The sequence below is a fragment of the Primulina tabacum genome, chromosome 14 (assembly GCF_025594145.1).
Source record: "Primulina tabacum isolate GXHZ01 chromosome 14, ASM2559414v2, whole genome shotgun sequence".
NCBI lineage: Eukaryota > Viridiplantae > Streptophyta > Magnoliopsida > Lamiales > Gesneriaceae > Primulina > Primulina tabacum.
In genome coordinates this window covers 31,151,280-31,176,847 of record NC_134563.1, presented here as the reverse complement: position 1 = coordinate 31,176,847, position 25,568 = coordinate 31,151,280, and the positions used below count along the sequence as shown (strand labels likewise).

The following is a 25,568-nucleotide window of genomic DNA, read 5'->3' as shown; positions in this document are numbered from 1 at the left end:
AAATAAAACAAGAAATTTATAGTTTTCTCCACACCACAAATTCATTATATTTGGGAAGTATTACCAAAGAGATAGACTAATTCACCCCAAATATTTCAAAGAAATATGAATAATCTATTATTTTAAATTTATTTTTGTTTATATTGATGATATTTTAATAATATCTATTAATATGGATGAATATATTAAATATTTTGATATTTTATCTAAAGTATATAAAATAGAAGGACTTGTCTTATCTGAAAAATAAGACAGTCATCGCAACAAAGAAGATTGAATTATTTGGAATACAAATCGAAGAGTCAGAAATAATTCTGTAAGAATATATTGTGGAAAATGTGCATGATTTTTCATATAAATTCAAAGATAAGAAACAACTATAAGGTCTTTTAAGAGCTGTAAATTATGCTGGAATGATAAAAAATCTAGCAAAACGTAGGAAAATGTGTAGTCCATTATTAAAGAAATATGTGAGATTCATATGAACATAAGAACACACTAATTAACACAACCAACTAAAGAAGATTTCAAAAATCTTCCAAAAGTGGTTATTACTCAAAATGAAGATGATACGATATTATATACAAAGGTCAATGATCATTGGTGGGCATCTGTTTTTACAAAGCTCTTGCGAGAAGGAGAACAACTACACATATATTGTAGCGAATTATTATATGATGCAGAAGCCACAAGATGACATACTAACAAAAATGAATTATATGCAAACTTTCAAAGAAATTCACTTTGAAACTCGATAAACACATGTAAAATCCTTCTTGAAAACAAAATTAAGTCTAAATCCGAGGAACCAAGATTATTAAGATGACAATCTTTATGTCAAAATTATATTTTTGATATTCTTATTATAAAAAAACTCATGAAAATATTCTTGGAGATTTTTTAACAAGAGACAGACAATGCTGATGTTGATGTCATCATGAAAATGTCGAGGCATTTGTGAGGCAATTAAGGGAATTGAAATGTCTCAAAACGAGTTTAAAAAACTTGTCCTAAATGCAAAATTATGGGTATGCTACAATAAGTTGATAAGAGCACTGTCTCTGATCGAGTTACAGTTTGTTCATAGGCCTATACTCAATTGTGGTATGTACCGCAAAAGTCTATTCTCCAGGCTATTGAGAAACCATTGACTTCTCAAAAATAGAGTTTTCGAGTATAATGCTATATACTTAGAGTAGGGGATTCAAATATCCATTGAACAAGTGCTAAGTTAGGATCATCTTTAGACGAGTCAGCTAAAGCAAAAATCGAAGCTCCGGATCCTTATCTCGAGCCTTCAAGTCAACCTTCATCTCGGAGATTGAAGAGAGAGATCAAACTTAGACCTCAAATAGACAAGGAATAATCTAAAATTTATACTAATTAGTTTGTAGTTTTTTTTTTTTAATTTCAGGCATATCAGCAAAAATAGAAGAAATTTAAAATCGGTATATGAATCAACCCAGCCATAATTCGGGTTGATATAACATAAAAAAATCTAAGGGTATGTATGAAACCAAATTCATATCCTAAGGAGGTCAAACTATGATATGAATTTTTGGGGCTCTTGCTTTGGTCTATACCACATCGTTCATTTTCCCACAAATCTCTACATTACTTAAGTAGATCCAGGAAGCAGTTCACTGAACATGGGCACACAACGATTATTAGTCCAAATGATACATTAGAAAGCTCTAATTTTTCAGTAAAACACTAGAACCGGCCGACAAAGTCTCACACAAAACTTTTCACTTCATCAAGCTAAGAAGACCCGACATGAATATTCAGAAGTTCATCACGGATCCTCCAAATAATGAAACACCTCTTATTTCATCATTCACTGAAGACGACATCTCCACCAGAAAAACATGTAGATTATGGGTCTATCTCATAGAGATGAACATAGTCAAGTTTTCATTTAAGTTTTATCAAAATTATGCAAGTGGATTTTTTTTTGTTGAACACAATGATATGAAAGACTAGAAGTTTTGTAGAATATATATTTGAAAAGAAAAAAAATCTTACGTGGAATAATAAGCTGTCAGAGAGTAAAGAAACTAACCGGAATCTGCTCAGAACACCTGTACCAAAAAGAACCATAATCTGGGAAGGGTTTTTGGCGCATATCTGACCGAAAACATAATATGGAGACAAGTACAAGTAGTGAGGGACCACATAACTCACGTTTTCCTTGGAGACTGCCCAAAAACAAAAAAAAAAAAAAAAAAAAACAAAAAAACAAAAGGCTCCTCAACAAATTTAAAAGAGACATGTGAGCTAACTACTCCACTAAATGGTGGATGGATCACTCAATCAACACGACATGACATATCACTAACTAAGTGGTACACCCACTACAAGATGTTATCGGCCACAGATAAGCAACAATAATTCAAAAAAATATTCAAAACTTTGAAGTCCGACTTTCAAATTCGAGGGGACTTCTATAATTACAAGGCATAAGGAAGTTAAAGTCATCGACCGTTTCTTCAATTTTTTTTAAATAAATTTGTAATATTTATCTTAATAGTTAATGTGTTTTGTATTCCAAGCTACGATAAGTAGCTTAACAAGCTTATCCTCCTCCACATGAGGTTACTATTGTAATAATATTAATATGTCTGAATAAAATCACTAGGTGTTCTGCCCCTTTTAAGTATTATTTTCAAAATTAAATCCATTATCATACACCTTGAGGTAGGAAATAAAACAATGCTAATTGCTACTGAAGAATCTGTGTCAGGAACCATCGGTTGTGACTATGTAGTTAGGATGTGAGAGAAGTCTGTAAAATCCGGTAGACACGACCCAGTGAGATTTTGGTAAAAAAGATATAAGATTTATTTTATTTTACAGAAGCATAATGAACCATTAAAACATATCTATAATATATAGCCTGGAAACCTTACGCAGTCTTATGACTTTAGGCGATATCCCTCTAGACACGCTCGATATATTAACATTGCCACGTACTCGGAGCTAAAAAAATAAGAAAAAGTAAATAAATAGATAAAATGAGTAAAATTTATAATTGAGCCAAAATAAAAAAAACATGAAAAATATAATTAGTACATTGAAAACTTGAACGACGAAAATGAGAATGAATACAAACAATAGGGACATAACAATGAATTATTCTCATATTTCCCCATTCTAATTTGGAAATAAGTCTTAAGGCTACACGTGTGTGATTGTGATTAATTAACCCGTATCGCTGTTATCAAAATATGGCGGCCTCATTTTGTTGAATAAAGGATGGATTGATTACACACGGATTGGTATACATCAGACCACGAGTAGCATAAAAAATTTAGCCAGAAAAATGTTTTAATTGCTGTTTTAATTGCCATTTTGACGCACATTTTCTTTGTACATAGATTTATTAATTGTTATTTGATCGTCGGATAAATTGCTAAAAACTCCTTATGTTCAAATATAAATTGTTCATGTAACAGAAAACTCATGATTTCTAAGAGCATCCGCATTGGTGGGTGTTATAACACCCACCACCTCATCAAAAATCGTGGGGTCCACATGCCACATACACATTACATTAACACATCTATTCTCCCACATTCATTTTAACATTCACACTCATTATTTGTGGGTCCCGCTGTTCACTCATTCATCTTAATCTTATTTTACATTAAATAAATTCAATTTCAAATTTTTTAAGAAATTTAAATTATTATTATTTTATATTAATAATAATTTGTTTTTATATATTCAATACGTAAAATAATTTAATTTTATGAGTGTCATTTACTTAAAATTAAAAATTTATTATAAACCTAAAATAAAACGGTACAACATATAATAATAAATAACACTTGCATAAATATAAAAGAAAATAAATTAAATTTAACAGAAGATGCAAAATATTAATTCAAGGATTGTTGTTGTATTGTGACCAAATATGTTCAACTAAGTCGGCACGAAGTTGGTGATGCACATGAGTGTCACGTATTTCGGAATTTGTTCGGAGATATTCATGAAATCCTCGGTTTGAGCCCTGGACGGGTTGTGCGGGTTCGTCAGCTTCATCGTTGTACCAATTTGTCACGTGAACCCCCTCATATTCGACAATCATGTTATGTAAAATAATGCATGCTAACATAATATATTTTAACTTTTTTCTGTACCAATAACGAGCTGGACCTCTGACAATTGCCCATCGAGCTTGGAGCACCTCAAATGCTCGTTCAACATCTTTTCTTGCAGACTCTTGTCTTTCCTTAAAAAGCCTCCTCTTTGGATCCTCTGGGGAAGGAAAAGCCTTAACGAAAGTGGCCTATTCCGGATATATTCCATCTGTTAAATAATACCCCTTCGTATATTGAGTCTCATTTACCATGAAATTAATCTCTGGTGCATTTCCTTGCAAGATGTTATTGAATATGGGAGATTCGTACAACACGTTAAGATCATTACGTGAACCGGCGACACCAAAGAATGCATGCCATATCCAGAGGTCTTGAGACGCGACCGCTTCAAGCACGATTGTCGGTGACCCATGGCCTCTTGTAAACTGGCCTTTCCAAGCAACTGGGCAATTTTTCCATTCTCAGTGCATGCAATCAAGACTGCCCAACATTACTGGGAACCCGTGCCTTTCATCATGCATTTGAAGAAGACGTTGAACATCATCAGCATTTGGCCTTCTCAAATATCGATCACTAAATAGTTCAACCACATATCCGCAGAACTTGAAAAGACACTTGATGGCAGTTGATTCACCCATGCGTAGGTACTCGTCAAGATGGTCGGCCGGGACTCCATACGCCAATTGACGAATTGCAGCCGTGCATTTTTGTAGTGGTGACAAGCCTTTTCTTCTCGCAGCATCGTCCCTTTGCTGAAAATACGGTGAACGATCGTCAAGTGCATTCACTATTCGAAAGAATAACTCTCTTCGCATGCGAAATCGTCTTCGAAATATTTGATCTGGATACACCGGATTTGTGGAGAAATAATCGTTGAAGAGCCTCGCATGCCCGGCTTCACGATTCTTTGGATGAACCTTCTTCTTCGCCGCATCACGTTATTACTTTGACATGATTCAACTATTTGTCGACTTTGTTGAAGTATCAATGACATTAGCTCTTTCCCCGGATCATAATCTTCGTCATCAACTTCAACTTGGACTTCGTTTTCACTTGTCGAGCTAGAGGTTGAACTACTGGAATATTGAGACATTTTGGAGTAAACAAATTCAAGTGTATCTGTTTGCCAAATTGTATGTTTGTAGAATAAAGAATTGTATAGTACAAGGTGTTTATTTATATTGAAATTTGCAACGGCTATATTCCAACGGCTATTTTGCAACGGTTATATTCACCAACGGATACTTTAAACCAATACATAAAATAAGTAACAACGTTTAGCGACGGTTTTTGAAAATCCGTCGCAATTAGCGACGGTTTTGAAAAAACCGTCGCTAAATGTCCAATTTCTTTGGGCGTTAAAATAATTCAAAACACGTGGGGCCCGCGTGTCAGCAAATCGGCGACGGTTTCTATAAAGCAGTCGCTATGCAATTTTTTTTAAAGGGGTGTTATAACACCCCTTTAACACCCAATGTGGGTGCCCTAACGTTACACGCGCAAAAAATTTAAGTTCCTTACTCGTTCTTTTGAAAGCCGTCATCCTGTATTTTCTTTTCATATGCCGAGGAAAGTACTTCACCTTTATATATATACATTAGTAGGTATCTTGTGAGACGATCTCACGAATCTTTATATGTGAGACGGGCCAATCCTACCGATATTCACAATAAAAAAAATAATTTTAGCATAAAAAGTAATTTTTTTTATGAATGACTCAAATAAGATATCTGTCTCACAAAATACGACCAGTGAGACCGTCTCACACAAGTTTTTGCCTATATACATTCATTTTGATTCGATCTTGGGTCTCTATAAAACAGAATGAAAAGCCCGGGTGGAAGCACAAAAGGAGAGAAAAAGTAGTGTCTATAAAAACTAGCAAATTATGCATATAAATTCTCAAAAATTAAATAGTTTACTATTTTTTAATATATAAATTTATAATTTCTGAATCTTAATCTAAACCATCATGTTTAAAGATCAATGACCAATCTACTACTCGTGAGACTTAGCTATCCCCAGTCAAGTTTTCATATCGATGCATAACTTCTCCTTAATTATTCAATTCTTACTATTTCACGTTTGAAAAATTCGTCCCCGTCTATCAGCAGATGTCTAAGCGCCACAAATATTACGGCGGAGTAAGTTCAACGTTTGAAACATTCGATGTATAGATATAGAGAAGTCATATCTATATTTAAATCATTATTTTTTAACATTGTTTAACTCGTGACATGAGATAATAAGTGATGTGTGACTTAGAATTCCAGTCGTTCATTGGATTAAACGAACGTGTATAATCAACTAATGTATATATATATATACCGTCCACGATAATGGTTTTTATTTTACTTTCTGAATATGTTTTTTATTTATTTAACTTGAACAAGCGATCAATTTATATATGGCGCTCTCAAGATTAATTACGTCAACTTTGTACTGTGGACCGACGGCTAGCAGTCTCTGATTTTCCAAGTTTTTATCAGTCGACCTTTGGAAAATTGGTGTTTTTGAACGACAAACAAACGAAGAGTTAGCGCACAATATTTGAATTTGAGCTATAAACTCCACAATTAAATAGTATTTTCCTTTTGCGAAATATATAATTAATTTGGATATCTTGTATGGAAAATTTATTCGCACAAGTGAATAGTAAATATTTTAAGCAATCGTGTGTGAATGAATGTATAACAATAAAGGTGAACAACGTGAGACGGTGAACAACAGCTATGCAGCTCCCCTATTTATTGTAACTTCCTTTTCTTTTATATATTTATATATACATATACTGCACACTCTCTATAGTATATTTAAAGTAGGTCTTTTGGGAGGCGATAATACGAATCTTTATCTGTGAGATGGGTCAACCCTGCCGATATTCACAATAAAAAGTAATACTCTTAACATAAAAAGTAATATTTTTTCATGGATGACCCAAATAAGAGATTTTTCTCACAAAATACGACCCGTGAGACCGTCTCACACAAATTTTGTCATATATTTATATGAACATCAATGAGGTGACACACACCTATTGAATGTATAATTTTTTATGTTTCATCACATCTAATATATGAGTGTCAGTTCATCGATGTTCATATAATTATGGATGATAAGTGTACAATATATCAAAACATTATATATATAAAATAGACTCGAGACCTACGTCATTTTCGGGACAAATGATGTCACTAGGCTAAGATGCGTGTGACTTAACTTCTTCAATTTTGTTTCTATTGAAAATATTACTCACGACTCTAGGTTTGCATCTGGATCAATTGAAAAAAGTGAGAAGATTCGAATTAATAAATTTCAAATATCTTAATCCAAATACAATCTACAAGTCATGTGGCTTAACTTCTTCTATTCTATTTTGTTTTTCTTGAAAATATTTCTCACGACTTTAGGTTTGCATCTTGAACAATGGATAAAAGTGAAAATATTCGATTTAATAAATTTTAAATATCTTAATCCAAACACAATCTACAAGTGTATACATATATGTATATACATTGACGGAGCCAGAAATATGGCTTTACTTGAGCTAGAATTTTAAATTCTATAATCTTTAAATATTTTAAATTAATCTACTCGGACTAATATCATATTATTCCAAAATTATACAAAGTATACATATAATTTTTTTTTAAAAAAACTGGGCCACCCGAACTAAAGGCTTGGTATACATGCATCTGGCTCCGCCAATGTGTATATATATATGTGTGTACACTATTTATTAGTGCAGGTTTTAATAAATTTCAATTTGCACTCACCCGTCTAATATAATGTTTTTTCCCCTACTTTTTCAAAGTGCGCATATTTTGAAGAATTGTTCAAAATCCACCGAGCAACAAGGAACATGGTGGTTTGGCGCATAAACATTGATGAGTAGGTCTTTTGTAAGACGGTCTCACGAATCTTTATTTGTGAGATGGGTCAACCTTACCGATATTCACTATAAAAAGTAATATTTTTAGCATAAAAAAGTAATATTTTTTCATGGATGACCCAAATAAGAGATCCGTCTCACAAAATACGATCCGTGAGACCGTCTCACACAAGTTTTTGCAAATATTGATGGGTTCAAATAACCAGTTCTAAGCTTGTTGAATTTATTTGTCGAATTCGAGTGACTCTATTTTCAAAATATTATTCACATTTAATTCGACTTTTCATTTAACCACAAACAGATTTTTTTTTAAGGTTTGTTACAAATGAGTCTCGAATCCGATATCTGGTTAGAAATTATTTGCATAATAAATGATACTACGAAACCTATAAGAGCACCTGCATTGGTGAGTGCTATAACACCCACCACCTCATCAAAAATCGTAGGGTCCACATGCTAGATACACATTACATTAACACATCTATTTTCGCACATTCATTTTAACATTCACACTCATTATTTGTAGGTCCCGCTGTCCACTCATTCATCTTATTCTTACTTTAAATTAAATAAATTCAATTTCAAATTTTTTAAGAAATTTAAATTATTATTATTTTATACTAATAATAATATGTTTTTATATATTTAGTACGTAAAATAATTTAATTTTATGAGTGTCACTTATTTAAAATTAAAAATTTATTATAAACCTAAAATAAAACGGTACAACATATAATAATAAATAACAATTGCATAAAAATAAAAGAAAATAAATTAAACTTAAGAGAAAATGCAAAATACTAATTCAATGATTGTTGTTGTATTGTGACCAAATATGTTCAACTAAGTCGGCACGAAGTTGGTGATGCACATGAATGTCACGTATTTCGGAATTTGTTCGGAGATATTCATGAAATCCTCGGTTTGAGCCCTGGACAGGTTGTGCGGGTTCGTCACCTTCATCGTTGTACCAATTTGTCACGTGAACCGTCGCTAAATGTCCAATTTTATTAAAAAAATAACCGGACAGAGGGGCGTTCATAAAAACCATAAAATATAATTAAAATAATTCAAAACACGTGGGACCCGCATACGTGAATGTCAACGCATTGATAAGTATCAAAGTGAGAACGACCCATAAAAAATATATCAAAATTATATATATAGTAAATACTGGCCAAATCAATCAAGTTTGATACGACATAATTGACCTGAATTTCGCGTGCGAGAGATCCAGAAAGAGGTTGGCCTAGCCTGCACTGATTCTATGTTTAATGGAAAATATTTGCAGCATATTTGACCATCTAAAAAAATTTGACACACACTAAATAACTTTGTCACCAGATGTGTTCTGTAATCCAAACAGTCTCCAAATTGTACGATTTTTTTAACTGAATTTCTATAATATGTGATTCCTAAAATTGTCAAAAATTTGACTGATAGAGAACTAATTTGATTATTAAAAAGTTGATATTTATATTCTATTTTATATTATATCTACAATTTACTTTGACAAAACTTGTGTGAGACGATGTCACAGATCGTATTCTGTGCGACAGATATCTTATTTGGTTATCCATGAAAAATTATTACTTTTTATGCTAAAGAGTATTACTTTTTATTGTGAATATTGGTAGAGTTGACCTGTCTCACAGATAAAGATTCGTGAGACCGTCTCACAAGAAACATACTCCTTCACATTATATGTAAATATAGGTAGCTTCGATGCTACATGTGGGGCACTACCCCCACATGATTTGGATGGACAAGATTCACACACATATCTGATTTTAAAAAAATTAGTGGACCTCATGTATGTTTGGCTAAATTTGGGACCCTTTATTTTATCATGGGAGTAGTGCCCTACTGTAGGATGAAATCAACCGTAATATATATCAAATTTATTCACAGACAAAATATAAATAACAGTCAATAGAATATAAATATCAATTCTTTTATTATTATTTTCGATTATAGTATCAGGAAAAGATTGTGTTTTTATGCAAATAACAAGAAGTATAGGGTCTAGATGCAAATTAGCTGTTAAAAATGTGTATATATGTTGGAAAGAAACCTAAAACGTTATCCTTTCCATCCGAAAACCGATCCCCTCCCGCGTTAACTGCAATGGAGAAGCTCTTCATCTCCACTTCTCTGCTTCTGATTCTGCTCGCTCTTTTCACTCGGATCTTCATTTCGCTGGTGATCAGGCCTCGAAGAATCCGCGGAATACTCAAGCGGCAAGGGATCGATGGCCCCCCCGCCAGAATCCTGCTGGGAAACATCCCTGAAATCAGAAAATCTCGAGACGAAGCCGAGAATACTCCATCAAATCACCCCAACCCTCCTGTGATACACAACGCCGCCGCCGTCTTCCCTTTCTTCGACCAATGGAAAAAGCAGTACGGTACGTGCGCACGCTTTCTGGTCTCGAATCGGAAACGGTCAAATTTTTGAACTCGTGATTATTGTTTCTGATCATGCAAAGTTTGAAACGAATCTGTTTATTTTTTTGTCGGTGAAAAGTATTGGATCATGATATTTTGAGTGATTCAAGCACCTAACACTGGAAAACCACCTTTCCATATTACAACTTTATAAAAATTTACAGGCAAGAATATTTCAGATAACTTATGACTAAAAACATAATGGATAATTTCTATTTTATAGCATTACTCAAATACTAAAATTTTTACAAATTTATTCACATAACTATAAAATGAAAAATTTAATTATAACTAGCTATTTATTAATAATAGAACTGAAGGAGAAATCAAACAGTCTGCATTAATTTTAGAATATTTTATTACTTGAACATACAATTAATATTTTTTAAAATCTATACACAAATTTTACGAATGTTCTTTGTTCTATTCTTGTACCCCTACTTTTTCCGAAGCTAAAACCTGCGTGATTTTATTAATCGTTGTTGGAATTTGATTTGTTTTTTTATTTTATTTTCCATGATTTTTTTGTTTGTTTAATTTTATATAATAATTATCATATTTTTACGCTTATATATTTATTTAGAAATAATTAAATTTGTATGAAAATTATCTTGGTAAGAAAAATCAAAGATGGCTTACTATTATAATATATATATTTAATATTTAATGTTTTTGTTACAGGTCGATTGTTCAGGTTTGCTCTTGGCAATATGCAAGTCATTTACGCGACTGATCCGGATCTAGTGAAGGAAATTACAACATGTACGTCACTGGACTTGGGCCGGCCTGCTTACCAGCAGAGAGAACTTGGGCCTTTACTTGGACAAGGTATCTTGTCGTCCAATGGGCCTATATGGGCCCGCCAGAGGAAAATCATGGCTCCTGAGTTATACATGGACAAAGTCAAGGTACATATGATTGTTTATATGTGCTGTTGCTTCGTATCTTGCCACAGTGCATGTAGTGTGTGTGTGTGTACGTATACCATTAATCTATTTAACTGGAATGATTTTTTCACTCATTGTTTTTTATATGGATGGATGGATGGATGGATGGATGTAGGGAATGATCGACATTATTACCGAATCATCCTTGGGGCTGGTGAATTCGTGGAACCAGAAGTTTCAGTGCCAAGGAGAAATTGTTGAGTTTAAAGTTGATGAAGATATGAAAAGATTTTCAGGAGACATAATATCCAAAGCCTGTTTCGGCAGTAGTTACTCAAAGGGTCAGGAGATTTTCGTGAAGCTCGGAGATCTACAAGAAATTATGTCCAAAAAGACACTGTCTATGGGCGTTCCTGGTCTCAGGTAATTTTCTTAAATCAATTTTCTAGCAGTTTAGATTAGTTATTTTAGTATAATCCTATGAAAACAGAGTCCTTTCTGCTGTATGAACATGAAGGCAGCCAACCCACATCCACAATATCTACTTTATTTCATGTTTCTTGCATACACATTAATGAAAATGTGTACGAGTGATTCGTGAATTTAATCCAAGTATGCATATTCTTGTGCTTCTTGTGGAACAGATATTTGCCCACTAAAACCAATAGGAAAATGTGGGCACTAGAGAAAGAAATAAGTTCATTGATCTTGAAGATAGTGAAAGAAAGACAACAAGCTGGACATGAGAAGGATTTGTTGCAAATTCTTGTTGAAGGTGCGAAGGGCAGTGATTTGAGCCCACAAGCTTTGGATCAATTCATTGTTGACAATTGCAGAAACATCTACTTAGCCGGATTCGAGACATCTGCAGTGGCTGCGTCATGGTGTCTCATGTTGTTGGCTTCGAACCCTGAATGGCAAACACGAGCCAGAGAAGAGGTTTTAGAAGTTTGCCAAGGTCAAATCCCAGACGTACAAATGCTTCGGAAGATGAAACTAGTAAGTATTTTTCATTTGCCCCCAAAATGAAACTACACTGAAACTTAAATATTTAAACTAAGTCATTTTCTATACCTTAGTGATTTTGGAATTTCATCTTTTGATTTTACAGTTAAATATGGTGATTCAAGAAACCATGCGCCTTTACCCACCCGGTCCTACCTTGGCAAGGGAAGCTTTGAAAGACATGCAAATTGGCAACATTTGGGTACCCAAAGGTGTAAACTTGTGGACCATGGTGGCTACGTTGCACACCGATACTGCATTGTGGGGACCAGATGCTTTAGAGTTTAAACCACAAAGGTTCGAAAACGGGATCACGGGTGCTTGCAAGAACCCTAACTCGTACGTGCCATTTGGATTCGGGCAACGTGTGTGCATCGGGCAGCATCTGGCCATGCTTGAGCTCAAGATGTTGTTTGCTCTTATTTTGTCGAACTATTCTTTCACACTATCTCCCAAGTATGTCCACTCACCTACTATGACGATCATCATTGAGCCTAAACATGGAGTATATCTCAGAGTCAAGAAGTTGTAATATGTTTGTTAATTCTTGTTGTCCAAATAAGGGAACAACATCAAGGACAGTTGCATGTTTTCTTAACGATTTTAGGAATGAAATTAAGTATTTCGATATCTATTATTTGATTAATGTTTGACCAACGACATAGTTCCTGCGCTTACATGCAGATATGTTCTTGCAGTTGCAGTTATCTGTTCGCTTGCCTAAATCACTATATTTAAATAGTATAGCTCAAAATCAATGGTGATGATTCCTAAAAGCTCCTCATTTGATGTTTTAGTAATACTTCCATGGAGTTATAGAGCTCTAAGACTCGACTAACGATACAGTGAGTTAAATCAAAACTGATTTGTTCCTGCTTATTTACAAATCATAACGAATCAATTTTCAAATATCGACTCTCCCATGAATTCCCCTAGACATTGAAAGATTGATGGCATTAATATCGTACCAACTTTTTTTTCTAATAGAGATTCTGACAGATTCACCAATTTTAACCAATATATTCCTTTTTTTTTTTTGGGAGTAAGATTTTTTTAGAAACACCCTCATAATGAACAACCCCAAAGGCACTCAGGAGGAACAGAATATGCTAATTATAGAGCTGCTACTATCTACTAGACTCCTCCCTAAAGTGGGACTGGGAGAGGTACAAGTTGTTGAATCCCATGTTGACCCACAAACCTTTTTTGTGCAATATTAACACCGACTAGACACAACTCAAAGCACGAGACTCAGGGTCTCGTTCCAGGCGTCGGGTACTCCAGGTAGACAACAATGGCTGCAGTCAGAAGTTGGATCTTTTAATCTGTCATTGTTCTTTTCGCCCAAAGCTCAGGCCGTAAATCGAAGGATGCCCGTCTTTTCTAAGAGTAGACATTGTTGTTATATCTTGAATAGATACTGGAAACTCCATCTTTCTCCGCACTTTCTTATAGAACTAGCAACGGTTCTGGGACATGGGAAGGTTTTCACTTTCAAACTGTTTCCTCTGATTGTAACATTTCCAGCCACTTGCTCTATAGATCATGGAATTCAAATGAGATTCAGTTTAAAATTGGAATGTTTAGTCGTGAAATAGCAGAAACTTGTAAGCAGTAAAGATTCATATATTATGCCTTGGTGACATGCTCCAGAGGAAGACTTTGTTTCTTATTTGAGGAAACTGAGTTTTTTAGCAAAGAAAAGATTAGATGTGTACTTACGAGCTCCACATAGCAGAATGTGTCCACCAATGCGCAGAATCAAACACAAGAACATAAATCCCTCTCCAATACTTAGCATTCTCTTCTATCAAATCCTGGTGCAATATTCTCTTGTTACTTTCCCCCTCCTCAGTTCCACATGAAACGGAGCCCAACAAAATTCTATCATGCCATCTCAAAGTCCTACAAATTAATCAATTTTTTCACCTCCCTCGAAAATCAGGTGTTCTAGTTGCTATTCTTAAAATTTCCTAGAAGTTGCAAGAAACAAATGGTACTTTTCCATTTGGTTTTACTCACTAAAGCAAGGAAGGACATGGTCGGACCATTGTAGACTACCGTATTTCGAGCACTTGGGACAACTGATTGAACTAAACAGACCAGAGACTCCACTGGTTTCTCATCATGGAATCTCCCCACAAGCATTATTCTTCTCCTTCTCATCTTACCAAGGAAATCCAATTGATCGAACCTGCGAAAATAGGTAATGTCTAACATATAATACGTACAAGATCGTGCCACACGTTCAACCAACAATGTGAAATATTTCTATAATGTAGTATGAAAAAACTATGCATATTAAAAATCTTCTAGAGCCAACAAAATCTCACAAAGTAAGCAATAAATGTTGGTTCTTTCTTTATAAACTCACCACCACATTGCTACTACATATACTCATTCCATGAGTGACTGCAAAAGAAAAGCCAGTCATGTACCTAGGAAGAGAAGAAGCATCTGGCTTCCATCTCCATTTCTCATACTAGGAATCCGACGATCGTTTTTCCGACATGCAACCGCCGTACCAAGATAAGGGCAAGAAGAATACTCATAGAGAAGGTAACTTCGATCGTAAACCCATTTTCCTTCGCTAAAATCATAGCTTTCTGGTGACCATTGAGCCTGTTTCGAACCACAACAAGTTCACCATCTTCTTGAGATGATTCAGAATGGGAGAAGCAAAAGTAGACTGTAAAGAACAGGAACAAGTAGACAGGGGCGGAGCTAGAATTTTGATTCAGTCTAGGCTACGATATACTATAATTAATAAAACAAAAAAAATCTTTTAATCATAAAACATCACAAAATAACTACCTTACAATTGTTCTTTTTGAGTCTTCATATTTTTGAAACCTTTGTACAATAGATTCATTATCAACGGTCATAAATATATCTTTCTCTACATAGACAATGAGACTATCATTCATCTAATCATCACTCATTCGATTGCGCAACCTGACTTTCACAATTCTCATGGCAGAAAACGCCCTCTCTACTGTCGTCGTTGCAACCGATAGAATTAATGCTACTGTCAAAAGCATATAAACCAACAGGTACACCATATTTTTCTTTGACATAACTAACTTCTCTAAAAGATCACCAAGCCCTTTCAATCATTGAAATGCTTTGTTAAAACGAATATCACATATATAAGTTTCAAGTTGATCATCAAGTGTGAGGAGATCAAAACTTGAAAAATCTTGTGGATAAAAAAATTCAGCTAGTTGCATCAATTTTTTCTCGTCAAAAGCAAAAAACAAGTGTCGTGGACACAAACAAGCTACACAAAGGAGTAACTAGGTAGATGCCTATGAGAAACGATTATTTAACTCTTGAAGTTGCATGTCGATAAAACCATAGAATAAATCCACATGATAGTGGTTAGGGGTGGGCGTTATTTTCGGGTATTGGGTACCCGATCGGATCGGATATTTTTTTAAAAAAAACGGGTTTGTCGGGTACTCGATACCCGAAAATAATTTTCGGGTTTTGATTCGGGTATTTTACCGATACTCGATCGGGTATCGGGTACTCGGAATTTTTTTTTTTAAAAAAAATTATAGGTCTATCCATTTATTCATTTAAAAAATACATGTATTTTTTTGTGGCTAGTCATAACCCGATATAATGACAAATGACTAATCATAAAATGATATAATGACATGATATTTTGTGAAATGTGAAAAATACATGTGTATTTTTAATTTACTAGTCATAATACGATATAATGACTAGCCATAACTCGATATAATAACGTGATTTTTTGTGAAATGTGAAAAATATATATATATTTTTCAAAAAAAAATTAAATTTTTTTCAGGTACCCAACTATCAGGTACCCGCAATACCCGATCATTTCGGGTACCCGACATGATCGGTTGGTGTCGGGTACCCGAAATTTCGGATACCCGAACCCGAAAACCTGACCCGCGCCCACCCTTAATAGTGATGCAAATTTGTCACTTCTGGTGGATTATGATGGAGACGACCACGTGGTGCCCAACATGTGAACAAATCATCCATTTTGAGAATATCAATTTAATTTCGCTTACAAAACCTGTGAACCTTTTCTAAAAATGAATCCCAACCATCATCTCTCATCCTTTGGAGTCGGTGTTTGCATATTTGTACCAAATCAATTGCATTCACAATATCCCGATCCTTTTTGTTGCAACATTGTCGACAATTCACTCGAAATTCCAAAGATATGTTTCATCAAGTGTAGATTGAATGCAAAATCAAATAAAAGTATTGACTCCAATAAATTAAATGCTTCAGGTTTTTTATCAGGAGAACCTGAAATCATCTTTTGAATTATTTCAAGCACATCAATGACAGCAGAGAACATGTAAATCAAGTTTATCAAAGAATTGTAATGTGACCCCCAATCTGTATCCTCAGCACGCTGAAGGGTAGTTTCTTGATTAAGTCCGGCCACTTGAAATCTCACCCCAGCAATGCCTCGACAATAAAATCTAAATGTTTCTCTCGAAGAAGATCAAAACATTTGTAAGATGCTCCAACAACATTTATGAAACGTCTACTACATTAAATAATGTTAGAATTTTTTAATTTTTGTATTTTTTAAAAAACTAATTTTTGAAAATAGATTTAAAGGCATGCATGCAATAAAAGCTGTCAATAACATGTTTTAAAATATAAGTATTCAACTACTAGTAAAAATACTGCAGTTAAAAATAAGAGAAATCGTCAAACCCTAGACGTTCATGTAAAATAAACAAATGAGAAGCATGCAAAAATCCTGACAAAACATCAACATGTAAAAACAAAAGTGTATGAAAATATCCATCTTCACTCCTAACTAATAAATATAATGTGCGGAAAATATGGTCTTCGGGTTAGTGTGCGCACATCCAACCCGCTTACGCGGCGAAAACCCAAAACGGGACGGTTTCGGGAGAGAGATATCGGTTTCGATTTCGGGGATTTTTAAAATCCCAGCAATGATACGGGAGCGGGTATGGGGATGATATCCCCATCCCCGAACCCGCCCCGATAATAATAATAATAATTAAAAAAAAAGGTTGGCTATAGTTATCAAAAAGAAAGAAAGAGAACGAACATGGTTGGAATAATAATATTAATAATAATACTAATAATAATAATAATAAAATACAAAATAAAAAAGAAAATATATAACTTTTACCTAACCCCTCAATTCCCAAATCCCATTCTCCCATTCACCGATTCACAATTCACGCCTCCAGTAATCTAATACTCCAGTTCCACTCTCGACTTCAAGGGCCAACCAACACTAGAAAGGTATTTATCAATGATTAAGCTTTGCACGAACGCACACACACGACAAATGAAAATAATATTAAATCTTTTGCAATTTATTTTATAATTTTCAAGGGACCATTTTTTTTTAAAAAAAATAATGAATGGTCCCTTTAAATTAATGTCTTTTGCATCATGTGCCGGTTTTTCTTGGTACTAGGAAAACTAAGTATGTATTGTTGTTATTTTTTGTTTCTATTTGTTCGATGAATTTTGAATTTAGTGAAAATTTGTTCTTTTTAACACAATGAGAGGAATCTAATGATAAAAAGGTTTAGTGGTTAATGATATAAGTTGATGTGTAAATTGCAGGCCAAGTGCTCATGGGGTTTAGAAGAACACGATACCTAATTTATCCATACGACCATACTCTATAGTTTAATAAAGATTGAACAAGTGAAATTTTTGGGGCATACTTGTAGTTAGGCAATTGGATTATTTAAAGGCCCAACACATGAATACATTATAAGCTGATTAAGACTGATTTATACTTTCTTGTTGTCTTAAAATTTATTAAGACTTGATTAGTGAAAACTTGTTCGATGAATTTTGGATTTAGTGAAAACTTATTCTTTGTTTTAATTATTCATAATTATCCATCTATTATGCAAATTATTTGATATCATTTCAGATGGAATCTAATGATAAAGAGGTTGAGACTCCTTCAACTGTAGGAAGTCAAGAACTTGCATCGAAAAATGATAGTGTTTTGATCGAGGAAAATGAAATACCTCAAAATGAGAATTTAGATGTTGAAATTATGGGAGCAGATAGTGGAAATAAAAGAAAATTTAGATCTCCTGCATGGGATCATTTTGAGAGGAAGCTAATTGGAGGAAAATGGAAAGCGATATGCAATGATTGTAGGAAGTCTTTAGGTGGTGAAAGTAAGAATGATACCAGACATTTGCTTGACCACATAAAAACATGTTTGCACAAAAACAGAAGACTATAAAACAATCTCTATTGCAACCAACAAAATCCAATGACGAGACAATGATGCTTGGGACATACCATTTCAACCAAGATCACGGGAGGGAAGAGCTTGCGAATATGATTATATTGCATGACTATCCGCTATCTATAGGTTGATCATGTGGGCTTTAGAAGGTACTCTTATACCTTACAACCGTTATTTAAAGTTGTTTCCCGGAACACAGTTAAGAACGATATCATGAAGATATCTGAGCATGAAAGAGATAAAACAATGAAATTATTGGATTCAAATGCTAGTCGAATTGCATTGACTACTGATATGTGGACGTCAAATAATCAAAAAAGAGGATTCATAGCAATCACTTCACACTTCATCGATGCTTCATGGAAACTACAAAGTCGGCTTCTGAGGTAAATTTTTTCTTCTCTCTTAAGATTTGTACTTTTATTTACCATTAATAATATTACTATCGTTGTTAAAATTTATTACATTTCTTTTTTTACTAGGTTTATATATGTGATGTGTCCACATACTGCTGAGGTCCTTGCAAATTCCCTTGTTGATTGCCTCTTGGATTGGAATTTGGATCGTAATTTATCTACTTTGACTATTGATAATTGCACAACTAATGATGCTATGATTGAGCTTATACTAGATAAGCTTTCTCCGAGTTCACTTATTTTAGAAGGTAAATTATTTCACATGCGGTGTTGTGCCCATATTTTGAATTTGGTTGTGAGGAATGGACTACAATTAATCAGTGGTAGTATTGAAATAATTCTATGTAGTGTCGGATTTTGGACAGCGACACCGAAAATAGATGAAAAATTTATTGAAACAGCTCGACAGTTGAAGATTCCAAGCACTAAAAAATTGGAACTTGATTGCAAAACACGTTGGAACTCTACATATTTAATGCTTAACACTGCGTTGGAATATAAAGATGTGTTTGCTCGTTTGAAACACCGTGAGAGTTTGTATAAAAGAGTTCCCACAGAAGATGATTGGTCAAAAGTAAGAGAGATTTCTTCTAAATTGGAGATTTTTTATGATGCCACAGAGTTGCTTTCGGGGACCAAGTATCCCACTACAAATATTTTTTTCTCAACTATTTGTGATATTAAGTTGGCAATTGATTATTGGCTTTTTTTGGATGATAATGTGGTGAATACAATGGCAACAAATATGAAATTAAAGTTTGAAAAGTGTTGGGAGATGATGAATTGTTTATTGGCAATTGGGAGAATTTTAGATCCGAGGTACAAGATGAAGACAATTCAATTTTATTATCCTCATGGTGATATGTCTTCATTTGAGATTGAAAAAATAAAGAAAAAGTTGTATGAAATTGTTGAAGAGTACAAGAAGAAATCCAAACAATCTCACGAAGTGAAAGATTCATGATCTTCATATTTAAGGCCTCCACTTTCTAAGCGTGGTAGTTATGCTGATAAATTTGAGATGTTCATGGATTCCAATACTAATACTGGACTTGAGAAGTCGGAGTTGGATTATTATTTAGAAGAGTATTTGTTGCCAAGAAATACAAGTTGCTTTGATATCTTATGTTGGTGGAAGACGAATGAGATCAAATATCCCATTTTGCATGATATTGCAAAGGATGTGTTGGTCATTCCTGTGACGACTGTTGCTTCTGAATCAACATTCAGTACTAGTGGGAGAGTTTTAAGTGCTCACCGTAATCGACTTCATCCTAAAACTGTGGAGGCTTTGATGTGTGCTCGAGATTGGTTATGGAATGAAACTCGAGGTATTAAATAGTTTCAAAACAAATTGTTTACGATACTTTATTTATATTTTTAATTTATAATATTTTTTATTTGTCTTATTAGATTTTATAGCTTCGAAGGATCAAAAGTTTGACAACGATTCTGATATAGAGGTAAGTAATAAGTTGATTTTTTTATTGTATTAAAGTGTTTTAAATTTATATATTTTTTCTCTTTGTCTTATTAATTTTTAGGAGCCGGAGTGATGCACTAACAGTATCACTGATTACAGCATGGAGTGATGTGATGTGACATACTGGAGAAGAAAGTAATCTGATGATGCTAACGAGTTTGATCTTTTATATTTATTGGAACTATGGATTTATTTTTTGAGAATATTGAACTATGGATTATTAATGTTATGTATGTCATTGAATTTTTGTATCAATATTTTTTAAGTCAAATTTTTTAAAAAAAATTGTGTCAATTCAATAAATATTTAAAGTTTCATTAAAAAAAATAAAGAAATTCAAGCGAAGACGGGGATTGGGACGGGGATCCCCATCCCCGACCCCAATTTGGTAGAACCGGGGATGGGGCCAGGGATATAAATTGGGGGCGGGGATGGCAAACCCGCCCCCGTCCCGGCCCATTGCCATCCCTAATCACACCTAATGAGTCTAAAGACTCAACACATCTGAACTATGATAGCAAGTACATATACATAAATGCAACAGTGAAAAATACTGTAATTAACATATATTAATGATCTTAAAAAATGTAAGCATGACATGTAATAGTATAAACATGTCTATTTTGCATCATATCAACATATACGAGGGTCGAGGCTTAAAACAACAGCGGTACACGGCGGCGGAGACATCAATGAAAATATTACCCATCCACTGAGCCTTGGCCTCACATGTTTGTATTCGTGTTCGTATTAGTCACAACCAACTCTCTTCCTTGAAAACATGTCATCGTATTCATCACTTATAAAAATCATGCATATACGTAAATTTTTCAAACCAAGCATTCAACGTATTTTTCGTATTTCCATAAAAATTCATATTCGTAATAACATATATGTCTAAAACATGAAATTTTAGTGTCCAGGGCGCTGCTAGGGCCGCTAACTTGACCCGGGTGCAAAATGATCATTTTGCCCCTTGAAACCCTAACTGACCGTTTTACCCCTGGACCTCAAAATTTTGACCCGATGCCAATCAAACTCCTTACAACACCCAAAAACATAATTATAATCATTTCCTAGATGTAAAATCGAGCCCATGCAGTAATTTCTATAATTCGTTTTAAAACTTGGACCGAGACCCCGAATCAACCCGAAACTCCACCAAACTTTTATAAACTTAAATCATGACTCAAACCTACATGACCATCCCTCAAACCACTTATTTCTAACCACCTAAGGCCCTCAAAAACCCGCGACCTAGCTGCTGGAATTTTCGCACGCAAGAACCACCCAACCCTTACTTGACTCTAGGCGCTAACCCTAGACCCTCGCCCCAAGCCACCAAGACCAAACCCTATCCAGCCGTCCTAGGACCGTGCCCGAACCCTTAGGACTCCCCCTGGACCAACCCATCGAAACATGCACTAGGGTATCCATGGAAACACCCAATGCGAGCGTGGCATTAGATCGAGCTCTAGCCATGCGCAAATCCTCCTGCACTCAACCAGACCACGCATGGACGACCAGGGCTCACGACTCAAGCCTCTCATTACCTAGCCCCTCGTCTCGACAATCCCCACGTAACTTACCCTCTCAACCAAAGCTCGACGAGGCTTATACTTCCAAACCCACAACAGGTCGCGGCTAGTCCCTCACAAACCCTCTTCCAGATTCAGTCACAACACCTAGATGCCACATTAAGACGTGTTTGAGTCCCCTACTACTCGATCCAGGCAGCCCATACAATACATGAACAAAACGTGAGTAACATGTAAAAAAATCCATGGTTTCATGCATAAACCACACCGAAAACGATTTAAAACTTTCGATCGAGCCATTATCATACAAAATAATTCAAAATCACATAGTAATGTGTGAAAGATGAGAAAACGATGGTATAGGACGTGCCTTAATGCAAAAACGTATGCGAAATGATGACCAACAGAGCGATGGACGAACACCGGAGGACGGGACGATGTTTCTACCAAATTTTTCTTGCAAAAACCTAGCACTACTTAGTTGTTGGACAAGGAGAAGCTGCTGGAGGTGATGAGGGGCGGCCGAGAGTGTGAGGATTAAGTTTAGGTCGAGTTGGTAGGTTTTAATAAATAAAAAGATTAGTGTATAATGAGCCTTAATTAAAATAATGAAGTCCAGTAGAATTTTGGGCCCATTATGCATTAAATAATCTCATTAAGTCCAAAAACTCTTCGGAAAAAATTTCGTTTAGGTACGCTTTTGAAAATATTGCTCAAATCCTTAAAAAGTCCCCCGAGTTGCTAAAATTTGCGTATCGGTTTAAAATATGACCCGATGAGTAAAAATAATCTGCCTAGGCACATTTTCGAAAATCTCACTTATTTACACCATATATTAAATAATTAAAAATAACTATTTAATCAAAATATTTTTCTTTAACTGTCCACGGTCTCCATTCCTCGAGCGCGGAATACTACTAAAAGCCTTAATGCATGAAATCTTAATGAACCATGAAATAAAACACATATTAATGTCATGACCATGCATTTAATGTATTAAAAATAATCAAACACATATTTTAGCAAAAAACCTAGATTGCATGCAGTCGGGTTATGTCGTTCAAAATTTCTAGACATTACAATTTAACACATCACCAACAACACGAAAGAAATTAGAAATCGGAATATTTTTCTTGGCCACATCTATAAAGCTAGTTGAACTTGATGAGCAAAACAATGTATGTAAAATGCACACGAGTTCTCCTTTAAAATGAGTGTTTTTAAACCATTAAATTTTCCATGCATATTACTTGCTTCATCAAAACCTTGTCCTCTCAACTTAGAAATGCTCAAATTATATTTAGAGAACATATTATCGATAACAACTTTAAGTGAGAGTGATGTAGTACTGGTAAGATGTTCAATCCCGATAAAGCGTTCATTTACATGTCCATTACTATCCACATAATGGATAACTACTGACATTTGCTTCTTTGTTGACACAACACGAGATTCATCAACTAAAATAGAGAACAATTAATCACCAACATCTCTGATAATAACATCAATCATTTCAGTGGTACAAGCACTCACTATGTTCTTCTGAATATCAGGTGATGTTAACCTACAAGTTTTAGGAGATTTTTTAAATATCACATCATTAATATCTTTATTATGAGCACCTAAAAATTCCAGTTGGATAAGAAAGTTACCTTGATTAAGAGAACTTTTAGTTTCGTCGTGACCTCGGAATGAATGCCCTTGTCGCAACAAAACTTTAATAGAATCAATTGAAGCATTGAGACGGATACGATAATCATTCCGCTTTTGCTTTGACTGATTGTGCCAAACTAATTGAATGTGCTCATCTTGATTCATCAAAGTTTCACAATTCATTCGAACTTTATGATGTTCGCTGTCATGCTGGGCAACGTGAATATTTAACATATCTTTACACTTTGTTGGAACATTTTATGTTTATAGTCTTGCTTAATTTTGATGTTAACAAAACTTGTTATTTTGTTACTAATGAACTTACCTAAGTGTGCAGTTAGCTGAACGTAACTGAAGCTATCGAAGAATGCAAACTGAACCAGTTTAACTACTGAATCGTAAACCAGTTCAATTGATTGTCCAGCTGATAGGTGGTTCAGCAGAAGACCTTCAGAAACCTGACCAGCTGATGAAGAGTTCAACTGATGAATAGCACAGCTGACCAGTTCAAATGAAAGAGTGAAATCGGTTCGACTGACGAGTCAACTTATTTTACCAGCCCAACTGAAGATCAGTTCTGAGTATCAGTTAGAACTAATCGGTTGCAGAACACGATAAGCTTATTAAATGAAATCCAGCTGTGCACAAAGGTACAAAAGCAATTGTCCAGTCAAAAGACAATAATAGACGTTGCATCAGTGTTTTAAAGCCAAAACGTTCCAGAATGGTTGACGGGAAGTACAAGACAAATATCAAGAAACATATTCAAAATGCAACGGATATAATAATTGAGTCTCACTGTATGATCAAACTTCGAGCCTATAAATAGAAGATGAAGATTAGTGAAGACAATATAACCATAAGAGTGTGTGAAGAAGAAGGGCACGCTAAAAGCCTTATCAGCTTACAAGAAGTAATAAGCCCAGTTGTGAGGGAACACTTCAACGTGTTATCAGCTTAATATAGAAGCTCTTTTCCCTCAGTATGTGAGAACACCTTCCCGGTGTATTTATTGTTCAGTTCTCACACACACTCACACACTATCATTCACATCAAAGAGTAGAGCTTAAAAGATCAGTTGAGTGAGTCTTGCACAAAGACGTAGAACTTGTGTATGTAGTCTTTGACACACATACGTTAAACAAGTGTTGGCTGTAAGGTTTTGCCTTCAGTCTAGACTAGGAGTTCAGTTAGGCAGTAGAGTAAGTCCTAAGCTGAGTGAGTTTGTACAACGTGTTATATAAATCAAAGTCTTCTAGTGTATTCTGCCCAAGGAGGTAGAAAGGGTGACGTAGGAGCAGTTGAAGTCTCCGAACATCCATAAATATATCTTGTGTGCTTAACTGTTTATCTATTGTTTTCAAACTGATTTGATCAGTTTGAATTGTTATCAGTTCAGTTCTCACCATAACTGAACTGATATATGCAATAACCGATCCCCCTAATATCAGTTAATTAATTTACACTAGTTAAAAGCTTTAAACTGATTAGCTTTCTTATGGAAGGATTATTTCGAGTATTTTTTGCTTGGCTTATAACCAAACTCGATTTAATTTATCAGTATTTACATTCTTAGAACACGAGCTATTGTAGCTCATTGAGAATATTATGTTTGAAGCACCTTCAAAGATGCCCAAACCGATCCATCATAGTTCCAATTTGTGAATCCTTCACTAACAAAAGCCTCCGCTCCCGCTTGTTTTCCCTTAGTTTTCTTGAAGAGATAACAATACAAACAATAAGTGGCATCTTTTTCTATATTATACTCCAACCAATCACCAAATTCATTAAACCATGAAGAATTGAACCGTCTACAATGTCTTACTCCAAATTTTATTTTTGGAAATTCATAACTTGAAGGTTGACATGGACCTTTTTGCAA

At 34.6% G+C, this 25,568-nt stretch overlaps 3 protein-coding genes and 1 pseudogene across 3 annotated transcripts; 1 reads left to right on the top strand and 3 right to left on the bottom strand.

The window, feature by feature from the left end:
• Nucleotides 1-3,886: 3,886 nt before the first annotated feature.
• Nucleotides 3,887-4,918, bottom strand: LOC142523941 (uncharacterized). Its single transcript, XM_075627672.1, has 3 exons — nucleotides 4,598-4,918; nucleotides 4,432-4,545; nucleotides 3,887-4,291 (listed from the first exon to the last, which is right to left on the bottom strand). The coding sequence occupies exons 1-3, from the start codon at nucleotides 4,916-4,918 to the stop codon at nucleotides 3,887-3,889; spliced, it is 840 nt and encodes a 279-aa protein (XP_075483787.1).
• Nucleotides 4,919-10,069: 5,151 nt separating this feature from the next.
• LOC142525103 (cytochrome P450 714C2-like) lies at nucleotides 10,070-12,968 on the top strand. The gene is made up of 5 exons (XM_075629274.1): nucleotides 10,070-10,402; nucleotides 11,124-11,350; nucleotides 11,505-11,752; nucleotides 11,974-12,328; nucleotides 12,441-12,968. Exons 1-5 carry the CDS (start codon nucleotides 10,123-10,125, stop codon nucleotides 12,864-12,866), a joined length of 1,536 nt encoding a protein of 511 aa, XP_075485389.1. The 5' UTR covers nucleotides 10,070-10,122; the 3' UTR covers nucleotides 12,867-12,968.
• Nucleotides 12,969-14,052: 1,084 nt separating this feature from the next.
• On the bottom strand, nucleotides 14,053-15,261 carry LOC142523940 (protein trichome birefringence-like 36; annotated as a pseudogene).
• A 7,915-nt stretch (nucleotides 15,262-23,176) lies between these two features.
• On the bottom strand, nucleotides 23,177-23,920 carry LOC142523939 (uncharacterized). Its single transcript, XM_075627671.1, has 2 exons — nucleotides 23,686-23,920; nucleotides 23,177-23,493 (listed from the first exon to the last, which is right to left on the bottom strand). The coding sequence occupies exons 1-2, from the start codon at nucleotides 23,918-23,920 to the stop codon at nucleotides 23,177-23,179; spliced, it is 552 nt and encodes a 183-aa protein (XP_075483786.1).
• Nucleotides 23,921-25,568: the final 1,648 nt, after the last annotated feature.